We start from the raw sequence: 24,203 nt of genomic DNA, 5'->3' as shown, positions 1-24,203 counted from the left end.
TAGAGCAAAAAAGGAGAGACCAACCACCAACTTTTGTCCATGCAGCTCTCATTCCCAGATAGGATATAGGATTCTTTCCTTCAAGATTTAAAGCTGTATTATTTGATCCAACGTATTCATTAGTTCCAGATTGCTTTATGAGGGTAGATAATTTTTTTAAAAAAAGACTATTAAAAGCACAAGCCGAGGTATAAAATGGGCGTTGCTCTTTACAAAAAGGATGTACTCGGTTTGTCCTCTATGTGTCTATAAATTCCAGGCGGAACGTTTGTGACCTTAAGAACCCTTCTGAAATTGCCTCAGCTGGACGCTAGGATGAGAGGACGCTAGGATATTTAGAAAGGGTATGGACAGTGTTCTCGAAGCCACAAACATGAGTCTGACCAAGCTGCGGGAGGCAGTGGAAGACAGGAGTGCCTGGCGTGCTCTGGTCCATGGGGTCACGAAGAGTCGGACACGACTAAACGACTCAACAACAACAACATGTTCCATGAAATCCCTAAATTTGCAATGAAAGAAGGCACGATGCGTGCAGCCAAAATCGTTCAACAGTTTTTGTGCGGGGCGCCTAACTTCACAGCGATCCGGGGTATGACCTGAGCGCCCGCCGCCTCCAACCTCCCTCCTTCCCTCCCTCTGCAAACCGGACCCGTTTCGACGGCTGTGTGAGCAAGATGTGGGAGGAGAATCGCTGGCTGGGAGGAAGGAGGAGCCGGAGGCTGGCTGGGCCAGGCGAGCGAGCAGGGTTGCTTCGCCTTGGAGAGGAATGGCTGCGGGTTTGGGACGGGACGGGGGAGGAGCTGCAGGAAAGGGTGTTTCCTGGCACGGTTTCCTTGTTTGAGTGACTCAGACAGGAAACTCCCTGCTTCGTGCGGCCCTGGGAAAAGGAAAGCGGCCCTGGCGAGGACCCCTCCACCGACGCAGAGGCACCCTCTCGCCGTTGCGCTCGAGGGGGGAAGCGGCGCCTCAGGGAGAGCAGTGCCGGGGGCTCCGCGGGCTCCGAGCGGAGGTAAGCCGCGGGCCTTTTTCGCCCTTGGAGGCTGCGCGAGAGAAACTTTCCTTGAGGCGCGCCCTTATCCGCCCGGGGAGGAACTTGCCCTCTGCTAAGCTGCCTCTCTTGCAACAAAATGCCGGGCATTTAGAGCTTCGGTTGCATGCAAGAGACCCGAGCCCTCCCCCCCGCCCCGCTATATGGCCTAACCAGAGGTGCGGACGTCAGTTTTTGCCCGTGGATTTTGGGGCGGGCCTCGGCGCTTCGTTCCAAACTTCCTTGGAAGTTTCGGTTGCCTGTGAAGCGTCGCCGTTTCTGTCCCCCGAGCCTCGCCTCATTTTGGAAGGAGACCGAGGGCCGGAGCAGCCAAGGGGGTGGGAGGAAGCCCGGGGTGGGTTTGGGCTTGGGGAGGGCAAGGCTCGGTTCAGTGGCGGGCTTTTGCGGGTGGCGTTTTGCTGCCCGTGGTGAGCAGCGGCCTCGGGCAGCTTGCTAAGGTCGTGTTTAGCTCTATTCTTAATTTTACTCTTCCCAGTGTTTTCTATATTTAGGATACTGTGTTTCACATATTTTTCACATGGTCATTCAGGAGTGGAGATCAAGAACAGGTTAACTCCTGTGTACAAACTATGTAATTAACACCCTACACAAATTCACTTAACTCTCACCTGCTCATGTTTTGCTGTTTTAAGCAATCTGTTTGGATGCCAGTGAACTTTCTTGCTTTTATTTCTATTTCTTTTTCACATTTTACAAATATTTTAAAAACAAATCTACAGATCCACTTTACATTCCCTTCGGCATCCCTCCCCTTCTTTCTGCAGTTATTTATTTTATGTCTTTTTATTACTGCATATCCAATTCAAATCTTTTTACCAATTTTCCCTAGTTTATCTCTTGCTGCACATGTTTATATCAGTCCTGCTAATGTTTTGATTTGTTTACAATGCATCTTCAGATAATAAGTTTTCCCCACTCTATTTTTAAAAGTTTCTTCTTGGTTTCTTACTCTTCTGGTAAGTTTTGCCATTTTTGTGTATTCCCATTAGTTTTAATTGCTAATCTTGTCAGAACTGTTTTGAACTTTCTTGCTTTTAAATGGGATGCGCTGCTGTGGAAAACAAGATGCTAGAATAGCATCTGGCTTTCACTCTGATTCAGTAGGGCTGCTCTTACAATATGATATTTTTTATTCATTAATGAAGTCCACCTTTGTACTGCAAGGGATTCTCAAGAGAATATTGAACAATCAAACTTATTAAGCAGCCCAGAGTATTGCAGTTAAATCCTGATAATGCAGTTGGACGAAAAAGGAGCTGAAGAAAATACTCTAATGGAATATAAAAATTGAACCCGAGCTTAGTCTCATGTGGCTTGGAAGGGACATGGTTGTAAGACGGAATTCAGGAGGATTTGTCATGTTCTCGACTTCCATCCCTCAAGGTCCAACGTATAGCCATGAGTACGTGATAGCTTCCTGAAAGTGACTACCAGGAACACCTTGTGTTTTCCTGCCATTCACATGAGGAGTTCCATGGAGTGGTCACACTAAGAGGATAGGGCTATGGATGACTCAGTGACTGTTTTTCCATTGGCGAAGGCAGTAGGCCTCTGAATTTGGGAACTTGTAGTCGGGGACAGCACATGCCCTGGTTGCAGGCTTTCCATAGGCATCTGGTTGACCGCTGTAAGAACAGGACTAAATGGACCTTGGGCCTCATCCAGCTGCGCTTTACTTGTGTTTTTTAGATCTAGTTCTCAGTGGGATCTAAACTTTTTGGTCTGCACAACTCTAGGCTGTAGGCTAGCTCTTAAATAACACAATGCCCTCTCTTGTTTGTGAGGCATCCATTCATTTCAATCTATCTGCACTCTTTAACATGGTTGGATATCACTGCAAGATGACTTAAGGAAGAATAAGGTATTTGGTGTAATACAGATACCAGGATATGTAGCATTTATTTGGCTATTAGAAGTGAAAAACAACGAGATAGATTGTAGGAAGCTGATAAGCATGCACATACATATACACACATAATGTGACTAGTGAATGTGTTGCAGGTTACACGGACTCTTTTAACTAATATAGAAACAAGAAGTTTTTGGGTGTGCACGCGCTGTACTCCGTTGGAATTATTGGTGGTTTGGTGGCTTTTCTTCCACACCTGTGTTCTCTTCAGATCAGGGGTAGCTAATGTGGTACCCTCTCATCAACTTTAGCCAGCATGGACAATGGTTTGAATTGTATTCCAGCAACATCTGGAAAGCACTACGTTGGCTAACCCCGGTTAAAATAATGATAGGGAAATGTCCCATCAGGAAAGGAATAGTGGAATATTACATGCAGTGTTTTTGCAGTGTACACTGTAGTTTTCACTTTACTCAGGGTTCCCCTCCGCCCTCTGCCACTCAAGATTTTTGTCTCCAAGCATCCATAGACTTCTCTTGGTTTCTTCCAGTACATTCCAACTCTGTAATTCTAAGGTTCTCTGAATGGATTCACTGCATCTGTCCTTGGATAGGAATTTTCTGAGCAGAAGTGAAAGAGAGGAAGTTGTGCAGATGGTGCTTCATGCATGGAGTAGCTATTTTTGGGATTTCTCTAAGCTGCATATGAAATTTGCATGTGAAAAAGGAATCTTCATCTAAAGACCTTAGATGTGCAAGTTATGTGCCCAGTTTTAGCCAGCTGTAAATATACTTTGTGCTGCATGACTGCTATTTCATAGAATCAGAGTTGCAAGGAATCTCAAAGTCTGGTGGTTCAGATGATCTGATACTTGTCACATACTGGGGCTTTTTGCTCTTAGGTTTTCTTTGCTGGTTTCTTTTGAGAAGTTTCAGCTTTGTTGGGACCATAATTGCCTTCATTATGGTGGAAAGAATTTTTTTCAGGGTCTTTGAGAACTTGTTTATAGTAAAAAAGCAAAACAAAAAAGTGCTTCCAGAAGAGAACTGAACATGTTTGTATGTACATGGCAAATCTTATTGCAGAATTCTTCTGTGATGCCTTTTTATTTGCTTGAAACATTTAGGTCCCTTCTTTCCCAACTAAAAGTTTTTCAGGTTTGTTTACAACAATAAAAAAACTATAAAACAAATTATGATGGAGTTAAAACATCACAGCCAAAAGGCCACAGTAACAAATAAATAAAATAAATAAAAAGCCTTCCAGAATAATCAAGTTTTCAGTGGAAGGCGAGCAGTGATGAAGCCATCTTCAGGAAGAACATTCTACAGCCCTGAGTTCAACTATTTGTGAATTATATTCACAGTTTTGTTGCATGCTAGAGTAGGGGCAAAGTACCCTGTCCCTCCTTTCTGCAGTTTCTTGTGTTTCTGTGCTGGGCCTGAAGGGGAACACTTTGCCTCATCCACCCACAGCTTAGAAACCTGAATAAGCTAAAAAATACTGAATAGGTCTGCAATGTAGACTGTAGCTATGTGACAATCTGCTGATTTCTTTCTTTTTTTGAATCACAGTATTTTGTGCTGATGAGCGCTCTTCCTGTTGTTTCTCTATCAGTCAAATTCTGATTTTTCTTGCTTGCTTAGAGTTAAAATAAGGAAGTGTAAGATGTATGCACATCTCTTGAAGAGAAACTACAAAAGGTTTGTTCCATTCACCCCACTTCTAGTCTATGTGCCCAGACAAACCAAAGAGAAAATCCATAGTGGTCTTAGTAATACAAGACATGCTTCTGACTATGTTTAAATGAGGCATGCAAGAATAAATTGACTTTAAAACCAATTGATAATCCAGGGAAGGCTGCAATCCTAACCCCATTTACCAGAGTAAGATCTATTGAATCCCATAGGACTTCTTTATAAGTAGATATGGTTAGGATTGAGCTGTAAATTATTTTGAAGCAGATTTGGTCCCACTTGAAGTCCAGTACAGCACAATATTTGAGACTCTTTGCTTCAGATATTTATAACAACGTGTATCTTGGGCCATTTCCACTTTGCCATTAGAAAAGGGAGCAGGGATCAAACTGGTCATTGAACTTTAAGCAGAGAACTATGATGGAAACATGTGTACCAAGTTTAGTTGGTTATATCAGTTTTTAGTTGGTGATCTCAAACTATATTGAGAACCCCAGTGTAGTTTCCTCACAACTTTCCTTAACCGTCATTGAAAAATAATGGAGAGAGTTTGATCTGGAGTTTGAAATTGAAGCACTGAATGGAATGCTGAGTATGCACACATGTTTTCATTCTGATATCTCTCTCTCCCAAGCAGTTACTGGATTACAGTGTGTTTTGTTTTTTCATCCCCGTCTTAAAAATGGGGCCAGGGCGGTCACAGACAATTGTGCCCTAAAAATGCTTACAAGATTAAAATTTGAATTTCTCAGTATTTACCTGAGAGCAACACCCAAGCTTAGAAAAGTTGCTTGGTGAGTTAAAATTTTGCCTGTTGAATTAAAATTGAATTTGTTCTAATATAGGAAATAGCCAGGGTACTGGTTAGCCTCTTGCCAATGAAACAACAACAATAGTTCTTACTGGCTGAATTTGCACATATATTGAGAGTTTATGACGTTGATGATGAATAGGTGCTGTTTTTCTATGAGTGGGGTCGTCCTTTGTTTTTCTTCCAGTATGTAGGCACAAGTACAGGCAAACCATTTGAAAGTGAGTCACTATTTCTAAATTAGTGAGTTTATGCAGTTTGTAGGTTGGCAGTAACCAGGCTGACTAAATTTAGCCCTGCTTACTCAGTGACAGAGCTGAAGAGTCATGTCAAGGTATAATGGCACAATATTGAATGCTGGCGATGAAAGGATGCTGTAGAGGCTATACAGTGGTACCTCAGGTTAAGAACTTAATTCATTCTGGAGGTCCGTTCTTAACCCGAAACTGTTCTTAACCAGAGGTACCCCTTTAGCTAATGGGGCCTCCTGCTGCCGCCGCACAATTTCTGTTCTCATCCTGAGGTAAAGTTCTTAACCTGAGGTACTACTTCCGGGTTAGCGGAGTCTGTAACCCGAAGTGTTTGTAACCCGAGGTACCACTGTAGTAAAGTAGAAATCATGTTGCTAGGTTTGTCATTGCAAGAGGCATAAGAAATCATTCACCAGGCACAGTTTGGCAACATAACAGGTAAGAAGCCATGATGTGGGAATTGTAGAAGGTTTTAAGTTGAGCTCTAGAACTTAACTTGAGAATCCCTTAACTTGAGAATCTAGGATTCAGCAGTGAGATAGGAATTATGTAGCAATGGGTCTCCTTGCATCAGAAGGGGATTGGGTTCGATGACCTTTGAGGTCACTACCAATTCTAAGAATAACAATAAATGAGGAACTGCAGCAGATCCCACCACATCTGCATTTCCAGGTCAAAGGAGGTGAATTGGAAGCAGACTTCTAGTCACCTAGAACTTGAATACTGGGTTCTTTTAGCTGGACCAGGGATGGGGAATATTTTTCGGCCCAGGGACCACATTCACTCACAGATAATCTTCTGGGGGCCACATTTCAGTGGTGGGGCAGGGTCAGAGGGGCTACTGGGTTTTATCCACCTATAAACCCCTCTCCAGCCTCCTTTCAAGGAAGCAAGAGGCTGTGTAATGATACATTTATAGTGAGGAGCATCATTTCTAAGGGTGTGGCTTTGGGAAGAGTTTTCCCCGTCCTTGAGATAGACAGTGTGTGGTGTGCGAAGCAAGAACCTTTCAATTGTTTTTGTTGTTGTGATAGCTACTAATGTTATGACTTCTGCCTGTCATCTTTGGTGAATGTTTCTTCCGGACTTTCCTACATGTGGTAAACTTATGAGTGAAAGCTCCCCAGGATGTGGTACTCCTCACATCTCGGTCGTTCTTTACGAGTGTGACAGGCCGAAGTTATGTCACGTTGACTGTTCTTTGTGAAATACGAACGCAAGGACAGCCTTGTAAATATGCCCACAGGAGCCACTATGCTGCATATTATTTATTTGGTTATTTGTTTTACAAGACTCCTGAAGGCTGGCAGAGGAAGGGAGGAGGCCTGTATTTCTGTGCTGGTTGTGGAAGATGGGGCTACATTCCTATAGTATCTCACATGGTTTTATGTTCAATACAGAGGAGAGATGGAGTGCTTCATCCTTCTTCACCAACCTACTCACTTGCGGGCAATGAATTCCTCTTTGCCTGTGGCTTCCAGGCTAATGCTTAAACCCAAAAGGAATTGGATCCCATTATTTCCTTTTTTTGCATACACCAGACACCTTTATGTCCAGAATATTGGGGGGGGGGTGCCTATCCTGCAGGATCTGAACTCTCTGAGAGGGTTTTCCTGCCCCTGAACAGTGCAGCTGTTGTGATGCCAAAATGTTTTTTGTGCCCCTCCCCCATTTTTTCCACGTCTTAATTTAAAAAAACAAAATTCATTTCAATTTTCTTTTATTGACTACTCTGCTGTGATACTGTGATGGCAGAAACCATTTGTACCACCACAAAGATCCTCCTCAGATTTGTTGGGTTTAAAGGAAATGAAGTGGTTTCATCCATCTGGCCACAACTGCTTTTGCTGTGCCCTCTTTTACATGCTATTCCTTGACGACTGGGCCCATGGGTCAAAACGGCCCTTAGCCTGAAAAAGATTAACCCTTCCTGGTCTACAGCATGCTGCAGGTCATCTCTACCTGTTATGGATTTTGCCAGTTGTTTAAAGTTATGTTTTCTCTTTATAGAACCAAAATGACTGCCCAAGTTACCTTGGAGGACGCTTTGTCCAATGTAGATCTCTTGGAAGAATTGCCACTGCCAGACCAACAACCATGCATTGAGCCCCCTCCATCATCCTTGCTTTATCAGGTATGGCATCTGCAAAATGAAATATTTGTTGACCTGTTTAAGACCACCATTTGAATAAACTTCTTCAAGACCTTTGATCATTTTGGTGTCTTACTTCTTTTCATGCAGCCAAATTTCAACACCAATTTTGAAGACAGAAATGCATTTGTCACAGGCATTGCAAGATACATCGAACAGGCAACTGTTCATTCTAATATGGTAAATATTTTTCATATGTTTTTCTTGCTTTTTTACAGTGACAACATAAAAAAATCCGGGCAAGTGAGGGAAGGGTAGCATGGTAAAAACTGAACAATTTCCTCTTGTCAGGATCTGATTACAGTAGAAGGAAATGGGAAATTATGTTAGTATGTTTATTTCAAGCTGGAAAATTCATATGTGGTATTTTTTTTAAAAAAGTGTTAAACTATATGTGTATATTCTGCATGTGTTCTGGATAATTTTCAGTACTTTCACCTGTTCTGTGGTAGAAACTTTGGCTTAATTTCATTCTTTTATTTTGTGTGTGTGTGTGTGTGTGTGTGTGTATTTTCTCAGTTTGTAGCACTGTGATTATTTAGGTCCAACAAATAAAAAAATAAGTTCATTAGAAGTTCTGTAAATGTAAGTTGTAGGAGGCGGCACCAGAGGAAGCTTAAAGGGAGTTAACTCAAAAATTCTGAGGAATGCTGACTTAGACTGTCTCAAGTGATCCTTGATTCTGCTAAAATAAGCCATCTGGTGTTACATTATTCCTTAGTTATATACTGGATTGTCAAGTTTTGCTGCTTAGCCTTCCTTTTTACGATTTAAAGGGGAAGGCTTTGCTGGCTAGAGCTGGGTGTTGTCGCCCAAAAACACCTGGAAGACACCAGGCTAGGGAAGGTTGGTCTAGGATGCACGATTCTCACTTAGGATGCTAGAGGTCCCAGGTTCTTTGTCTTCAATGGAGGGGCCATGTTCTGTGACAGAGCAAATGATTTGCATGTGGACGTTCTGAGGCTCAGTCCCTGGCATCTCCAGTTTTGAAAGGATTGGGTAGCAAGCAGTGTGAAAGGCCCTTTGTGTAGGACCCTAAAGAGCCACTGCGAGTCAGAGGAGGCAGTTGGCTCGATGGACTAACAGTCTGACCTGGTATAAATAACACAGCACCCTATGTGTCTGCAGTTGGACTGTTCTATGATTCTGCTCAAATGTGAGAGTTTAGTATTGGGCACATACCAATTAAGCATCCCAAGAACCTTTTTCTTCCCCCGTTTGTTAGGGGATATGATTCATTCAGTGATTTGTTGAAGCCGTAACCGTTATTGTTGAAAACGAAAGATTTGGCTATGTTCCTAAGCACAATTACTTGGAAGAACCAGGGCTTAGATTCCCAGTTGGCAATGTTCAGAGCTGGAGAAATAGTCAAAGCAAAATTTTGGTCAGTGTTCCGATGAAAGCTTTTAGCTTATCTCTTCTGAGATGCCAGGCAGATGTTTTATTTCTCTTTCTTTACATCACTGCTACTCCAGTAAACTTCCCTTTGTGTTCATCTTTGCATCTTCTTCGTCGAAATAACAGCTTTTATTTTTACGATAGAACGAAATGTTGGAAGAAGGGCAAGAATATGCTGTCATGCTGTATACATGGAGAAGCTGCTCAAGAGCCATTCCTCAGGTAATGGAGCAACATGGACTCTTTAGTGCTATCATTTTGGCTTCTTACAAATGTGTTGTGTCTCCCATTCCATACAGCTGGCTCCTGGGACAGCTGTCTCCTCCGCACCTGTCTGCCTTCCTGTAGGGTGTTTCGCATGTCTCATTGTACAGAAACTACCGTATTTTTCGCTCTATAACACGCACCCGACCATAACACGCACATAGTTTTTAGAGGAGGAAAACAAGAAAAAAAATATTCTAAACGAAACAGTGGATGTATGATTTTTGTGGTTCATGCTGTGGCCACAGACATGTGATCTGACGGTGAGTTTGGGGTAGCCCAATGCAAAAATCCTGAGGATCCATGTGGATCCATGCTTTGTAACCATGTTTTTGCACCACTGCGGCCCCAGGCAACAGTGGGTGCATTATTTTTTTGGTGCAAGCTGTAGCCATGGACATGCTATGTGATCTGATGGTGAATTTGGGGTGACCCAGTGCAAAAATCCTGAGGATCCATGTGGATCCGTGTTTTGTAACCAGGCTCTCTGTCCCTCTCTTCTCCCCACTCAGTGGCTCTTCTCCCGCTTTGCTGTTTCAAAGCGAGCAAAGAGAGCCACGGAGGAGGGAAGGAAGGGGAACCATGGATCCTCTGCTCACGACTGCAGCAGATCCCCCCGCCATCCGTAGGCATTCGCTCCATAACACGCACAGACACTTCCCCTTACTTTCTAGGAGGAAAAAAGTGAGTGTTATGGAGCAAAAAATACGGTACTTCCCATCTTTATTTTGGACGCTTTCTCGTTCTTGCAGCACACATATTTTTTACTGCAATAGAGGACAACGTTAGAAAATTAATGAGGAAGCGCTGTACAGTGGAAAGAGGGCAGGTGTTGACATTGGAGATGATCTTCCTCTATTTTAGTAGTACTAGAGGCAGAACCAATGTGAAACTCTACTCACCCCCTCTTGATCTTTGTAAGAGACACCACAAACCTGTTACTGAACTACTAGGCAAGCCCTTTCCAGCGCTTGACTCAAGTGTGTTGCATTTGGTAGAATAGTTATTGAATCAAGTGCTCAATAAGAAGGTGTGTTATGTGGCATAGTGTAGCTTGCATGTTTTGAAATAGATATTTTTGTGTGCGGAAGTTTTGTTCTGTGAACTGCCCTGGGACCTCTGGGTATAGGGCGGTATATAAATTAAATAAATAAAATGTTTATAACTAGGTGAGGAAGATGTGCGTGAAGAGTATATAATCTGACAAATTCTGCCCTCCCCTTTTCAGGTGAAATGTAATGAGCAGCCAAACAGAGTGGAAATTTATGAAAAAACAGTGGAAGTGCTGGAGCCAGAGGTCACAAAACTGATGAATTTTATGTACTTTCAGGTAAATGAATATTGCTTGCTAACTTGATGGCTGTTCTTCTTTCCCAGTGCTTTTCATGATTGAAGCTTTCTCCAGCATCCTTCCTTCCTCATCTGCCTTGTCTGTTCCATGGTAGATATGTGTGGTATTTATTACTTAATGAATGGTTCACGTGGAGAGTCATTTTGTGTACCAGCAGTGTATGGACAAATCTGATCACTACAACCTGTGGGTAGCACTCTTACTTTAAACAACAGCAACAACACAGAGATTTGTTTTTATCAACAGAGAAATGCAATCGAAAGATTCTGTGGAGAGGTGAAGCGTTTGTGTCATGCCGAGAGGAGGAAGGACTTTGTGTCTGAAGCATATCTGATCACTCTTGGAAAGTTTATCAACATGTTTGCTGTTTTGGATGAGCTGAAAAATATGAAGTGCAGTGTGAAGAATGACCATTCGGCCTACAAACGGTGAGATGCTCTGTGGGGATGTGGGGTGGGGGGCAGCGTTTTCTATAGTTGGTTTATGTTGTTACTGTGAATCATGCCAACTAGTACAAAGTTTTAGTATCGTGTTTGCTGTTTTATCAGTGCAACGTCTCTGCTAATCTTCTGCATCTGAGCTGCTTGGAACTAGTGGATCACTATAACCCTATGCCAGGTGCGACAAGCGTTTGACTTTTCAGATGTTGCTGAAGTACAACTCCCATAATTCCTAGCTATTGGCCATGCTTCCTGGGGCTGATGTTGGAGTTCATCAACATCTGGAGGGCCAAAGGTTCTCCACACCTGCCCTGCGCAGTTGCTGAGTGTCATACCCAGGCATAGGCAAACTCGGCCCTCCAGATATTTTGAGACTACAATTCCCATCATCCCTGACCACTGGTCCTGTTAGCTAGGGATGATGGGAGTTGTAGTCTGGAGGGCCGAGTTTGCCTATGCCTTGTCATACCTGTTGAATTAAGTCTACTTCACAGATTGTGTGGTGGCAAACATGTTTTCATCTCCGAATACCTCTGTGGCAGGTTGCTGCGAGACAGACAGCTTCCTAGCATACATGCTTAAAGGAATGTGTGTCTAGAAAAAGCAGTCCTTGTGTGCACATATTTTGACAGTTTTATGAGTACATGTAAAGTATTTTGTGTATCATCATAAAAATTATAATACATCGAACAACCCTCAGGGTGTTTATATACTGGAAACATACATCTGTTGTTTTCAAACCTCTGTTTGATAGGGGTACATTCTCTGCAAGGAGTTTCAGATTAAGTCTTCTGACAGCATTTATCCCTATGGAAAAGGAAAAATTATTTTTCCTTTGGCATATGAAGTTGCCTATAGCACCACAGGACAATGTGGCCACAAGATGGCACTAGTTGTTTGCTATATGCTATATTCACATTTTGTCTATACTTGTAAAATATATATCTTCCCTCCACCCACCCCTAAAAAGGTATAAAATGTGTCCTGGAAAATATTCTCACAGTGAGTTGAAACAAGAAGAGGTGGACTCAGGTTAGAAATTGCACAGGATTGGGGACTGGTGTCAATGTGACATGCTTCTTACCTGTTTCTCCAGGAAATGTGCATGAGGCAGATAAGAGATGACTTTTGTGCGTGGATATCTTTTTCCTGGAGGGATGGAATACAAATGGGCTGCCCGTTTTGAAATTGCATTTCTGTTACAATATGCCTCCATGAGCATCTTTGCAAAAGCACTCCCAGCGGTGATAACTGTTGAAGAAAGGTTGAAGAAAAACGTTGCACTGGAAAATGCATTAATTCTGGTGGAACGCACCGTATTTTTTGCTCTATAAGACGCACCAGACCATAAGACGCACCCAGTTTTTGGAGGAGGAAAACAAGAAGAAAAAAATTCTGAATCTCAGAAGCCAGAACAACAAGAGGGATCGCTGCGCAGGGAAAGCAGCGATCCCCCTTGCTGTTCTGGCTTCTGGGATAGCTGCGCATCCTGCATTCGCTCCATAAGATGCACACACATTTCCCCTTACTTTTTAGGAGGGAAAAAGTGAGTCTTATAGAGCAAAAAATACGGTACTTAGAGCTGGGGCTCAGCCTCGGAACAATTTCAGTGCCCATATCCGGTTCTGAACCATGTCAACAGAGAGCCTCCGAAGCATGCTTGTTGGGGTACGGTCCTTAATTTCTGATGCACCACAGTCTGAAGCTTGGGGGCAGAACCCAGTAGCTCATGGCCAGATCTTGAGAGTGTGCTGGGGGGGGGGGGGAGAGGGCATGGAATGCAGGAGACATTCCATTGTATGTAAGTGGCGTTCCATTCTGCTCATGGTGGGACCTTGCATGTCTTGCCAGGTCTGATTTTATTTATGTATCACAATTTTTTAATAAACTGCTGAACATCACAATAATAGTATAGCAGTATTAAAAAAAAAACCTCTGCAAATAAAATAGATGAGAACATATTAACTGCTCTTGAGTAAACTCATTCTGCGGTAGCTTATAAAAAAACCCTGTGAAATTAAAGTTAGCAACCTGTTAAATGTAAACCATGGCGGAGCCTTTCTAACTTCAGTGGGAAGTGTGTTCTGCCACTGCAATGAGGAACCTAGTCCGAGCTACAATGGGATGGACCTCTGGCACATTGCAGCATCACAAGGATGAAATCTTATTTGTAAGGAGGTTTTAGCACCAGCACAGCTTAAAAAATAAATAACAAAATCAAGCTCTGGGTTCATCTCATGCAATCCCATGTTTGAACTGCTGTCTTCTAAGTGTGTTATCTCTATGTTCTGTGCCTTAATGCTGCAGTCACCTGCTGTTCATACCTTAGGACTTGCTTCTGCAAAAAAGTGCATAGGTTTGGGTTCCTAGAGAAGCTTGTAGGCAACAAGCGGCTGTTCCTCTGAGATAACACCTGCAAAACAATGCCCCACGGAAATGTGCCGGGTGGTTGATTATGATGTTAATTATGATGAATAGCTTCATTAAGCCCACACTGCTCCTTTCAGAAAAATCCCATTCTGTGCAGCGGGGAAGACAACCACCTAGTGTCTGAGTGTAAAACCGCTTGCAATTCAGGCTGTGCTGTTGCTTTTGGACTTCTGAAGGGTAGTGTGTGAGTGAGAGGGGGTGGGGAAGCAAAGAGAGAAGGCAGTTTTCTAAGAGCTCTGTCTTCAGATGGCAGCTGAAAACGACACACCCAGCTAACTCCCACTTTAATGATTTTTAAAAAATTGGTAGTTTGGATCTGCACGCCTTATGGGTGTATAATAAGTTCTAGGAGGTTTCTTTATGCTCTTGCTTGCATGGTTTGACTTGTTGTCTTAAGTGAGGTGCCATTCAGTCATTGAGTGTTATTTCGCAACCTTTTTCCTTTGTTACCTGTATGACGTCAATCTAATAACTTCCAACCATAAACGAGGCCGTTGCCTCTCGGTGTATTTTTATATTGTTGTATGTCTTAAAATTTGTTGTCCACACAAGAGGGGTAAATTAGAAATATAAAATAAGCAAATATTTTTGCCTAAAAAGGAAGGTGGAAAAAAAGGAAAAGGTTCAGGAAGGAAAAAATAAAGTTGATTTTGGGTGCTGTTCTTGACACACATCTGTTTTGCATTCTGCATGGTTCCTCAAGAATGATTTAAAAATTAGGTAGTTACTGCTGAAAGTTGATTCCAAAGTAGAAGGGGCTCCAGCTAATTACCCTGTCAGAACTGATCCTGATGGAAAGCCACTGTTGCAGGATCAGTCTCCATGAATGCGCCAGTTGCCCCTGTGGCAACCGTGAGTCAGTTGGATCACAAATTATTGCTGCTGGAAAATAATGACAGAACAGAGTGTGTTGGGACAACAACCTGAGTCTCCTGCCCACTGCACTCACATTTATTGGTTTCTACATTGCTCATCAAGGTGTGACACTGGATGCCATACCATAGTGTGCATGCATGTGAACACGTGTGTGCTGGCTTCTCTAGCAGCAGAAAAGCTAGTGGAGGCCAGCAGAGTCGTCTTTATCCGGTGACAACGAATCATTAAGATACAGCAGATGTCCTTCATTCATACACTTGGCTTTGCAGTACAGTGGTACCTCGGGTTACATACGCTTCAGGTTACATACGCTTCAGGTTACACACTCCACTAAGCCAGAAATAGTGCTTCAGGTTAAGAACTTTGCTTCAGGATAAGAACAGAAATCGGGCTCCGGCGGCAGCAGGAGGCCCCATTAGCTAAAGTGGTGCTTCAGGTTAAGAACAGTTTCAGGTTAAGAACGGACCTCCGGAATGAATTAAGTACTTAAACCGAAGTACCACTGTAATGTGCTTTCTTGCAGGGGCCAGTGACATAGCTATAGGGGCTCTCTGTCTATCGTTCTTGCAAAATTTAACTTCTTTTTCTCCTGTTTCCTTTGAAGGGCTGCCCAATTTCTGCGTAAAATGGCCGATCCTCAGTCTATCCAAGAATCCCAAAACCTCTCCATGTTTCTTGCTAATCACAATAAGATTACGCAGGTATGTTTTTAAGCAAACAAAACTATGATGTCATTGTTCCCTTCTTATTCTTGTACAGAGCACCTTACGTGCTGAATAATATAATAAAATCCAGCTATTTCCATACATATGATTTCCACAAATATTCTCTCTTGATTCCCCACCCGCCATTGCCATATACAAAGTTAAACTGGTTTCTGTTCTAGTCTTTACAGCAACAACTTGAGGTGATTCCTGGCTATGAAGAGCTGCTTGCTGATATTGTAAATTTATGCGTGGATTACTATGAAAACAAAATGTATCTAACGCCTAGTGAGAAACACATGCTCCTAAAAGTAAGATATGCTGCTTGAAGCATTTCAACATTTTGGGGAGGGTTGGAGGGGAGGAATGCTGGGTGAGCACTGAAAATACTCTTGAAATGTTAGAGGTTTGTTGTCAAGTAACTTGGAGTAATTGGTATGCTCTTTGAAGTATTTTCAGCCTCTCTTTTATGTATGTGAATTCCCTCCCTCTACACTTTTATATGCACAGGGACTAAATGATTTTAATGAAGGGGGTAGAGAAAAGGCAAAAATGGAATTAGAATGTTTTTGTGCCATTTTGTCATATTGGGTAAAAGATATGCAGAGGCAAATCTACCATTTGCAATGCTTAGAGGAACTAAATTGCTCTGCATTCATTATATTGGCTTTTAGCTAAAGGAATATAGTAATGTTGAAAAAAGCCATGTATTTGTGCCCAGGAATTTTTCGGCACTGTGCCTCCGTATGCATTCATTCCATTGGTTTTTAGCCAAATGAATATAGTAATTTTAAAAATGTTGAAAAGGGTAGTTTATTTGTGCCTAGGAATCTCTTTGCAGCATATCTAGGACTGCACAGGAAAGCTAGTTTAACAGCTTTCAAATCTGATTACCATACTTGAATGATTAGAAGCATTTATCCTTCAGATGCTTATAGCTCTGAAATGTAGCAGGTAAATTTGGCTGGGATATTCTAAGGGTTCCAGAGCTTATTGTGCTTATTCTTAACATATTTGACTGTGTTTTATTTAAAAAATCCAGGTGCCTGCTTCTGTGGCCTCTGGTGAAGCACAGTCTTACTCTGTGTTTAGAGTTAATGATTGATTTTAATATTTTAGGAAGGATAGTTTTGTAATTCACTTGCATCTGATACCTCCCCAATATATTACAATTAGGAAAACTTTAAATTAGAAACTGGGCTCTTTTCATAAGAGAAGCTTCAAGATTTCTACAGGAACAACTAGGTCTGAGAAAAATGTATATGTACAGAGCATCATGCATATACCCCTCTGAATTTTCATGGTTGTAAAAACGATCAACATTTTATCTTGGGAAGACTTGGTGATCTCAGTGTTTTGTTCTGGACATCAATGGTTGCCATATTTGGGACTTGGATGAAATCTCCCCCAAGTCTGAGTGGCAAGTCACCTGGGATATATTTTGGTCCTCCAGCACCGAGAAGCAATTTATGTCAGCACTAGCTATTCTTGGGGGAAGAAATTATCCCCATTGAGTTGCCATCACAAAGAAGGCTGAGTCATATCTCCATGGGCTTCTGCTGATGGTGGGACCATAAGAAAGCCCTGTTGCAGATCTTAACACACAGCCAGGCTGATAATGGAAAGAGGTGCTCCTTCAGATTCCAAGCCGATTAGGGCTTTTATATGTTAATGCTAACTTATTGAATTGAGTTTGGTAACCTATATGCCACTGATGCAAAGTCTTCAAAATAGATGTGCTATGGTCTCATCTCAATGAGCCATTACATTTTGCACTAGCTGCAGCTTCTAAACCATCATCAAATAAAGCCCCGTATAGAATACATTTTGGTAACCTGATTTGGGAGGCTTCCAGATCATAGATAGCTTTGGACAGGTTATATTGGACCAGGAACAGGCATAGCTGGTACCCTAACTCTAGCTGGAATTAGCCACTCTGAGTCACAGAAACTGGGCTTTTGGTGTCCATGTTTTATCAAGGAGCATCCCTGAGGCACAGCACCTCTGTCTTGTCGGGATACATCCTTGGTTTATCAGCCATCATGGCCTCAGGGCAAAGGTCCAGCATGACTTTGGGGGTACTTAAATAATAGAAATTTACGTGCATATGCATGATTAGAAAAGAGGGTTTGGTCAATGGTAGAAAAATAAAATGGTGAATCATATTTATGATGCTTGTGCCATTATGTTCTAATAAACTTTATTTTGAGGAAGGTTTACAAGGTTTTGTTGCTTTCAGCATTGATCAAGTTAAGAATCAGGTGACAGGTCTTAATGTTATTTTATTCTCTTTTCAGGTAATGGGTTTTGGTTTGTATCTGATGGATGGCAGCGTCAGTAACATCTATAAGCTAGATGCCAAGAAAAGGATAAATCTGAACAAGATTGACAAGTTTTTTAAGGTTGGTTAAGAAGGTTGTCTGTCTTTTAAAAAGGGAGTGGTTATATATTACTTAGGTACGTGGTTGGTTGGTCACCTGAGTGACTAGGTATGTGAAGTTTCCTGGCTCTGATTACATCATGAAGGTGGTTTCCTACCTATGATTCTTAAAATACATAGGTTTGTATCCATTGAAGTCATCCTTTTTGCACAATGATTTCTGCTTGTGCAGTGCAACTTCTCCTCCCTTTTCTTACCTTCTGCCCCTCCAGATCTGTTCTCAAGTGTTTGGGGGACCTCCAGAACCAGATGTGGGGGTTTAAGGGGAGAGGATGTTTTATTGTGCAAGTGTATATCGTTGGATGCAACCCACTATATTTCAAGTCGACAGCACGTCCAGATGACAAATTCCCCAATGCTTAGTGTTGTCCTGATGTTTCAAGCCAGATGTGTGTGTTGAAGGCACTATTGCCAGCAGAAGGTGTTGGTTCTGTTCTGGGAATGTTGTAATTTGCCAGCACAAACCACAGGGGGCTTCTTTTTTGGTACCTTTACAAAATAATATTCTTTCCACGGAGAGTCATGACTGCATATCATAGAATTGTAGAGTTAGCTTATGTATTTGCTGATTGTGTGGCTAAGTCCTGAATGAAACCAGAAGGTGCACATAATTAACTTTGTTTGATTTGTTTTCTCTTGAGTCCAGCAGCTGCAAGTAGTTCCACTGTTTGGCGACATGCAGATTGAATTGGCGAGATACATTAAGACTAGTGCTCACTATGAAGAAAATAAATCTAGGTAAGAACTGAAAAGACACGCTATCTTGCTTTTTCCAAGAACTACGAAATTGCTCCAAGTCATTCTTGCAGTTCACTTAAAGAAAATTCATCTGTGGGGCATGGATCTCCTTGCAATGGGAATGTATCAAATTTTTTTTAGTAATTTCATGCTTTCTTTTCTCTTTTTCCCCTACCCTAGGTGGACATGCACTTCTTCCAGCAGCAGTCCCCAGTACAATATCTGTGAGCAAATGATCCAGATAAGAGACGACCACATGCGTTTTATTTCGGAACTGGCTCGTTACAGCAATAGTGAGGTATGTAGATTAATGCAGGACATGAGTCTTTGGATGGAATCAGGTTTTATATGTGCCCAACTTGTTACATTAGCAGTCCTAAACATAAAAATGTGCCCCTGTTTCTCGTATAGACTAAGTAGTGTTAGTCTTACATTTGCGTGGTGTCAGTAAAACATTTGCACCCTTTTGAGTGGCAAAGTGCTATTAGTGAATTCCACATTTGTGTGTGTCAGTTTTCTAACAAGTTCCATACCAGTTTTTTTATACTTCTTTAAAAACAACAACTAGGCATAAATTAGTTTATGAAAATATATAGCCTGAAAAGGCTGCAAGGCATATGATGTGCGTTACCCAGGACTTAATTTGATCACAGGGTTCATTTCTTAAGTATATTTCAACCTCTGTTTTAAAATATGTGAAATAAGGGGGAGAAAGAGCACCTTGGTATATTTAACTGGGTCTTTCCGTTCCCTACCCTTTTATTAAGGGGAAAGAGTTCCAGACCAGAGTCAGCTTGACCAGTGGGGAAAATAGTGGTGTAAATGCTTGCTCATCATAAATTAAAACACTACTAATTTAAAGCACATGTCTCCCCCACAAAGAATCCTGCGAATTGTAGCTTGTTATGGGTGCTGAGTAAAGGATGCCTGGATGGTTAAGTCCAATCAAAGGCGACTATGGGGTTGCGGCACTCATCTCACTTTCAGGCCAAGGGAGCCAGCATTTGTCCACAGACAGCTTTCTGGGTCATGTGGCCAGCATGACTAAACCGCTTCTGGCACAACAGGACACCATGACGGAAACCAGAGCGCACAGAAACCTTCCCGCTGCAGCGGTACCTATTTATCTACTTGCACTGGTGTGCTTTTGAACTGCTAGGTTGGCAGGAGCCTGGGGCAGAGCAACTGGAGCTCACCCCGTTGTGGGGATTTGAACCGCCGACCTTCTGATCGGCAAGCCCAAGAGTCTCAGTGGTTTAGACCACAGCGCCACCCATGCCCGTGGGTGCTGAGTGGACCAGCATGGGGCTACACTATGGGGAAGTGGCTCCAATATTGTAATATGGAAAATGAGCCTCAGCATGTTTTTTTTATAAAGGTTTGAAACCCGAAAAGCACACACAGATGATTTTGTTCTGCACTCTAAAACAATTCATGTTTAGCCATATATGCACTGCATGTTTTAACAAGCATCCTTTTCATTACAGGTAGTGACTGGATCAGGCCGCCAAGAAGCTCAGAAGACTGATGCTGAATATCGGAAGCTCTTTGACCTTTCTCTCCAAGGTCTTCAACTTCTGTCTCAGTGGAGTGCACATGTTATGGAAGTGGTATGTGCAGGGCAGGCTGTGGAAAGTTCTAAAGAGAAGCAGCTGTGAGGGGGAGTAGAAATGTTTCACTGTAATCTTTTGATGGCATATTATAGAGCAGCATGTGATATTCTGTTTGCACCCTTACTTGGATGAGTTAAAGATCTCAAATAGACTCAAAGCTATTATATGGAGCATGTATCTGAATGTCACATTTGTAGGCTGTGAAGGAATTTTTCCGCTAGTTGAGTTGGCATGAGATCTTTGTGGGTTTTTTGTCCACCTTCCTCTTAGTAATATTCATATTAGAATATAAGATTAAAAGCGACTGTTTTACTGTTATGGCCATTTTGCAGAAGCCACTGGAAACACTTCCTTGTGGAAGAGTTCCCCATCATGCAAGTTTCAGTGCCAAAGCTACATGTGGTGAACTTGTTAAAAATAGCAGTACATTACCTGCACACGCAGAAGCTTGCTTCTATATTCACGTCATCACTTTATTTGTTATCTTGGGGTGTTGATCTTCCTATTTTAGGGCTTAGCTACCATTGATCTAATGAAATGCAGTTGCCTGTTCAAAAGCACAATAGTATATAAGCTTTCATTCAGCCTTAGTGGTGTATTGCAGTTGTTACTGTGGTTTCTTAGTTCAGTTTTTGTCGGTTCTGGCCATTCTTAACCCCCTTCATCAATTGCAGTATTCTTGGAAGCTGGTGCACCCAACGGACAAATATTCCAACAAAGATTGTCCAGACAATGCAGAAGAGTACGAAAGAGCAACACGATACAATTATACCAGCGAAGAGAAGTTTGCTCTTGTTGAGGTAAGAAAGAGAAAATGCCTTCTGACCACGATCACCCACCTCTTTTCTCTTCATGACTTGTGCTTTGTCTAATTATGTGAAAACCAATTTCCCCCCCATGCAGGTTATAGCGATGATTAAAGGGCTGCAGGTTTTAATGGGGAGGATGGAAAGCGTCTTCAATCATGCCATTCGCCATACCATCTATGCTGCGCTCCAGGATTTCGCCCAGATTACACTTAGAGAACCGTTGAGACAGGCCATCAAGAAGAAGAAGAATGTCATCCAAAGGTGGTGGCTAATGCCCTCTCGTGTCATTTAGCTTTTCATTCAGATGCACAGTATTTGTTAAAGGAAAACATAGCACCTGAGAGCATCTGTTATAATGCAGTGGGACTGTCTTGAATTCTCCCAATGGAAACTTGAGAACGTTTTTTTGGATGGGATCCACAAAACTTGCTGTGTGCAATGGCTCTCCCATCTCCTGGCCACCTGTATTACCCAGTGTCCTACAGACCACATGGCCCAGCAGCTGTGCAGTATTGCCAGAGCTTCTGCAACTGGTCCAAGCAGTTGTGACAGTTCCATGGCGGCCGTTGCAAGCTCTCTCACGCCATACTTCCCACAGTTGCTGATGAGCTACTCTGCAACTGTTCCGGCCATTGATCAGATATTGGGTGGCAATGTACTGGCATTATATGCCTGGCATTAGTTAGGAAAGTAGGAAGAGGATGCTGTATTCATATCTCTTTGGCAGGGCTTTGTAGATTGCATCCTTAGTGAGGCTATTGGGAATTCGTTTCCTCCCAGAACTGCAGTTCCCTTGAGAGAAAGTAATGACAAAGTCACTTTGCATGATGCCTATTAAACAAAGCTAAACCATACATATCCAGTAACATTTTCCTTCACAAGGGTCTACATCATAGTTGCAATTTTAATAAAAACAACAACCATAATTTTATTATTTATATGCCCCCCATCTGACTGGGTTGCTCCAGCCATTCTGGGCAGCTCCCAACAAAATATTTAAAACACAACAAAACATCAAACATTTAAAACTTCACTATACAGGGCTACTTTCAGATGTCTTCCAAAAGTTGTGTAGTTATTTATCTTCTTGACATCTGGTGGGAAGGCATTCCATAGGGTGGGTGCCACTACCGAGAAGGTCCTCTGCCTGGTTCCCTGTAACTTCACTTCTCACAGTGAGAGAACTGCCAGAAGGCCCCTGGAGTTATAACAGCACTTCATATGTGTGAAGGGGCCTCTACACATTGAAGAAACAGCAGGCCTGTGCAATTTGTCCAAGCACTGGCATTATACAGCTTCCCTCCTCACTACAACACCCATGTGTTGAGTGCGGGCATCTTAAGAGGAGAGCACAAGGTTCCACCTTCCATAAAAGTTTATGCACATGGATGTCTGTGTGTTGGGAGTGAGGGCTGCAGATATTCATGCTCAGTGTGTGGATGTTGGAGGCAGGTCTGGGAAGCTACTTGACCCTGCACTGTGACCCTCCTGTCCCTTTGACACACAACGCCCCCTTCATGCAAGGAAAGGCGTTACTTGCACTTGAATGGTAAATCTGAAAGAAACCTGCTGTGTTCTCAATTATTTAAAAGCAGAGGTTTCCAGGCTTAAGAATTCACAAGGATATGGAATGTTTGCTTTAGCCAGTCCGTTGGTGGAAAATGAGGCGTGTTCTCGATATGACAGTTTTAGCCGTCTGTGGAATGTGTGGTGCCTTTAGCATGCATGTGTCAGGATGCTTGTGGTTGTTATGGAAGAGTTCACACTTTTATCAGGCACTCACATGCCCTCTTGGATCGTGACTAGCGTTCTCCAGGCGATCAGAAAGACTGTGTGCGACTGGGAAGGTGGCCGTGAGCCGTTTAATGACCCTGCGCTGAGGGGAGAGAAGGATCCCAAAAGTGGCTTTGATGTCAAAGTCCCGAGACGAGCAGTGGGCCCCTCCAGTACCCAGGTAATTTCTCTCTCTCTCTTAATTCTGGTATGTGTGTCACTGACTTGATACAGGAATTACTGTGGAATGAACCCATTTAAAAAGATTAGTTATATAAATCCTGTGTAAATCTGGATTAGTAAAAAAAAAAAAAAATCCTCATGCAGGGGTACTGTCATTTTAATTTTCTATGCTGATTATTCCCTTTCCATGCCCCCTCCCACAAGCCTTTCCTGTACAGCATGTACCTCCTGTGGGATTAATGCTTCTATATTTAAGTTCTGTTTTTACAAAGTTTTAGTTGTTTGTATGTCTGATGCCCTCGTGTTTATCTTCCTGCACTTAAATGGTATATACCTGTTTTCAGTATGGTGTGTGTGTACACACACATATACACATGTAATGACTTTTCTCTGCCTGTGCCTACTGTGGTTTATTGCGGGGGTATTCTCTTCTGATAAAATCTTTTCTTGGCTGTTTCTACTTGTGTGTAGAGATGGGAGAGCCATTTGCTCTGCTTGCATTTTAAATTGTGAACCTCCCTAATTGGCATTTCCCAAACCAATATGTGAGCTGAAATGCAGCTACCTGTCGAACTTCACACTCTTGCAGTGCTGTTCTAAAATCTAAAACATATGCATACATCTGTACAGACATACCTTGGAAGTTGAATGGAATCCATTCCAGAAGTCGGTTGGACTTCTGAAACGTTGGACTTCCAAAAATAATTCGAAAACTAAAACAAACATTTTAGTTCACAGACATTTGGCTTCCGAGGTTCCACTGTATTAGGGAAGACTGCACAAAAATGTGTGTATTAGTAGAAACAACGTACAAATAATGTGCAAAACTGCATCAGGGAAAATTGCTTGCAGAATGTGTGTATTAGGACAAATGCACAATAAAGTGCAATAGGATTTTAATGCTGTGTTTAAAACCAAAATCATAAAATGACACAGCAATTAGGAGTGTACTGAAGATTGAAAAAATGAGAATCAGAATCCAAAATTGGCAGACCGGGCCACCAGTACTTGTGAGTACAATTAAGCTGTTTATTTTTATTTTTATGTGATTATAAAATACATTTTAGTCATTTAATTTTATTTAACAGGACTTACATACTCCTTAATCATCAAAACCTCTTAATGTGGTTTATATAAAATATAACACACACATCAAAATTACCAATAGAACCAGATGTTAAAAACAAATGAATCTTAAAAAAAAAATCAAAATATAAATAAAATCAGTTTTTAAAACGAACATTAAAATCACACATCTATCAGGTTTTCGTGTCTGGGTAGAGCTGGTAGTTTTTAGCAGACGCTGGAAACATTGCAGAATTCCAAAATGGAAATGTTGCCACTAAGAAGGATTGATTCCTTCCAAGTGTGGAATG

The 24,203-nt window shown here is 42.1% G+C and overlaps 1 protein-coding gene across 1 annotated transcript in view; it reads left to right on the top strand.

The window, feature by feature from the left end:
- The first annotated feature begins 683 nt into the window (after positions 1–683).
- The window catches only part of CYFIP1 (cytoplasmic FMR1 interacting protein 1), a 56,862-nt gene continuing 33,342 nt past the window's right edge, over positions 684–24,203 (top strand). The window contains 15 exon segments of the mRNA XM_083610421.1: positions 684–1,009; positions 7,667–7,790; positions 7,899–7,988; positions 9,351–9,428; positions 10,699–10,800; positions 11,068–11,249; positions 15,172–15,268; positions 15,454–15,582; positions 17,569–17,673; positions 18,358–18,449; positions 18,630–18,747; positions 19,937–20,059; positions 20,737–20,862; positions 20,966–21,132; positions 22,678–22,825. Of these exon segments, the coding sequence (XP_083466547.1) occupies positions 7,674–7,790; positions 7,899–7,988; positions 9,351–9,428; positions 10,699–10,800; positions 11,068–11,249; positions 15,172–15,268; positions 15,454–15,582; positions 17,569–17,673; positions 18,358–18,449; positions 18,630–18,747; positions 19,937–20,059; positions 20,737–20,862; positions 20,966–21,132; positions 22,678–22,825 (1,674 nt within the window). The 5' untranslated portion in view covers positions 684–1,009; positions 7,667–7,673.

The sequence above is a fragment of the Podarcis filfolensis genome (genome assembly GCF_964270895.1).
Source record: "Podarcis filfolensis genome assembly, chromosome: 4".
NCBI lineage: Eukaryota > Metazoa > Chordata > Lepidosauria > Squamata > Lacertidae > Podarcis > Podarcis filfolensis.
The sequence above is the reverse complement of the archived record's forward strand: the minus strand, read 5'-3'. Positions and strand labels throughout refer to the sequence as shown.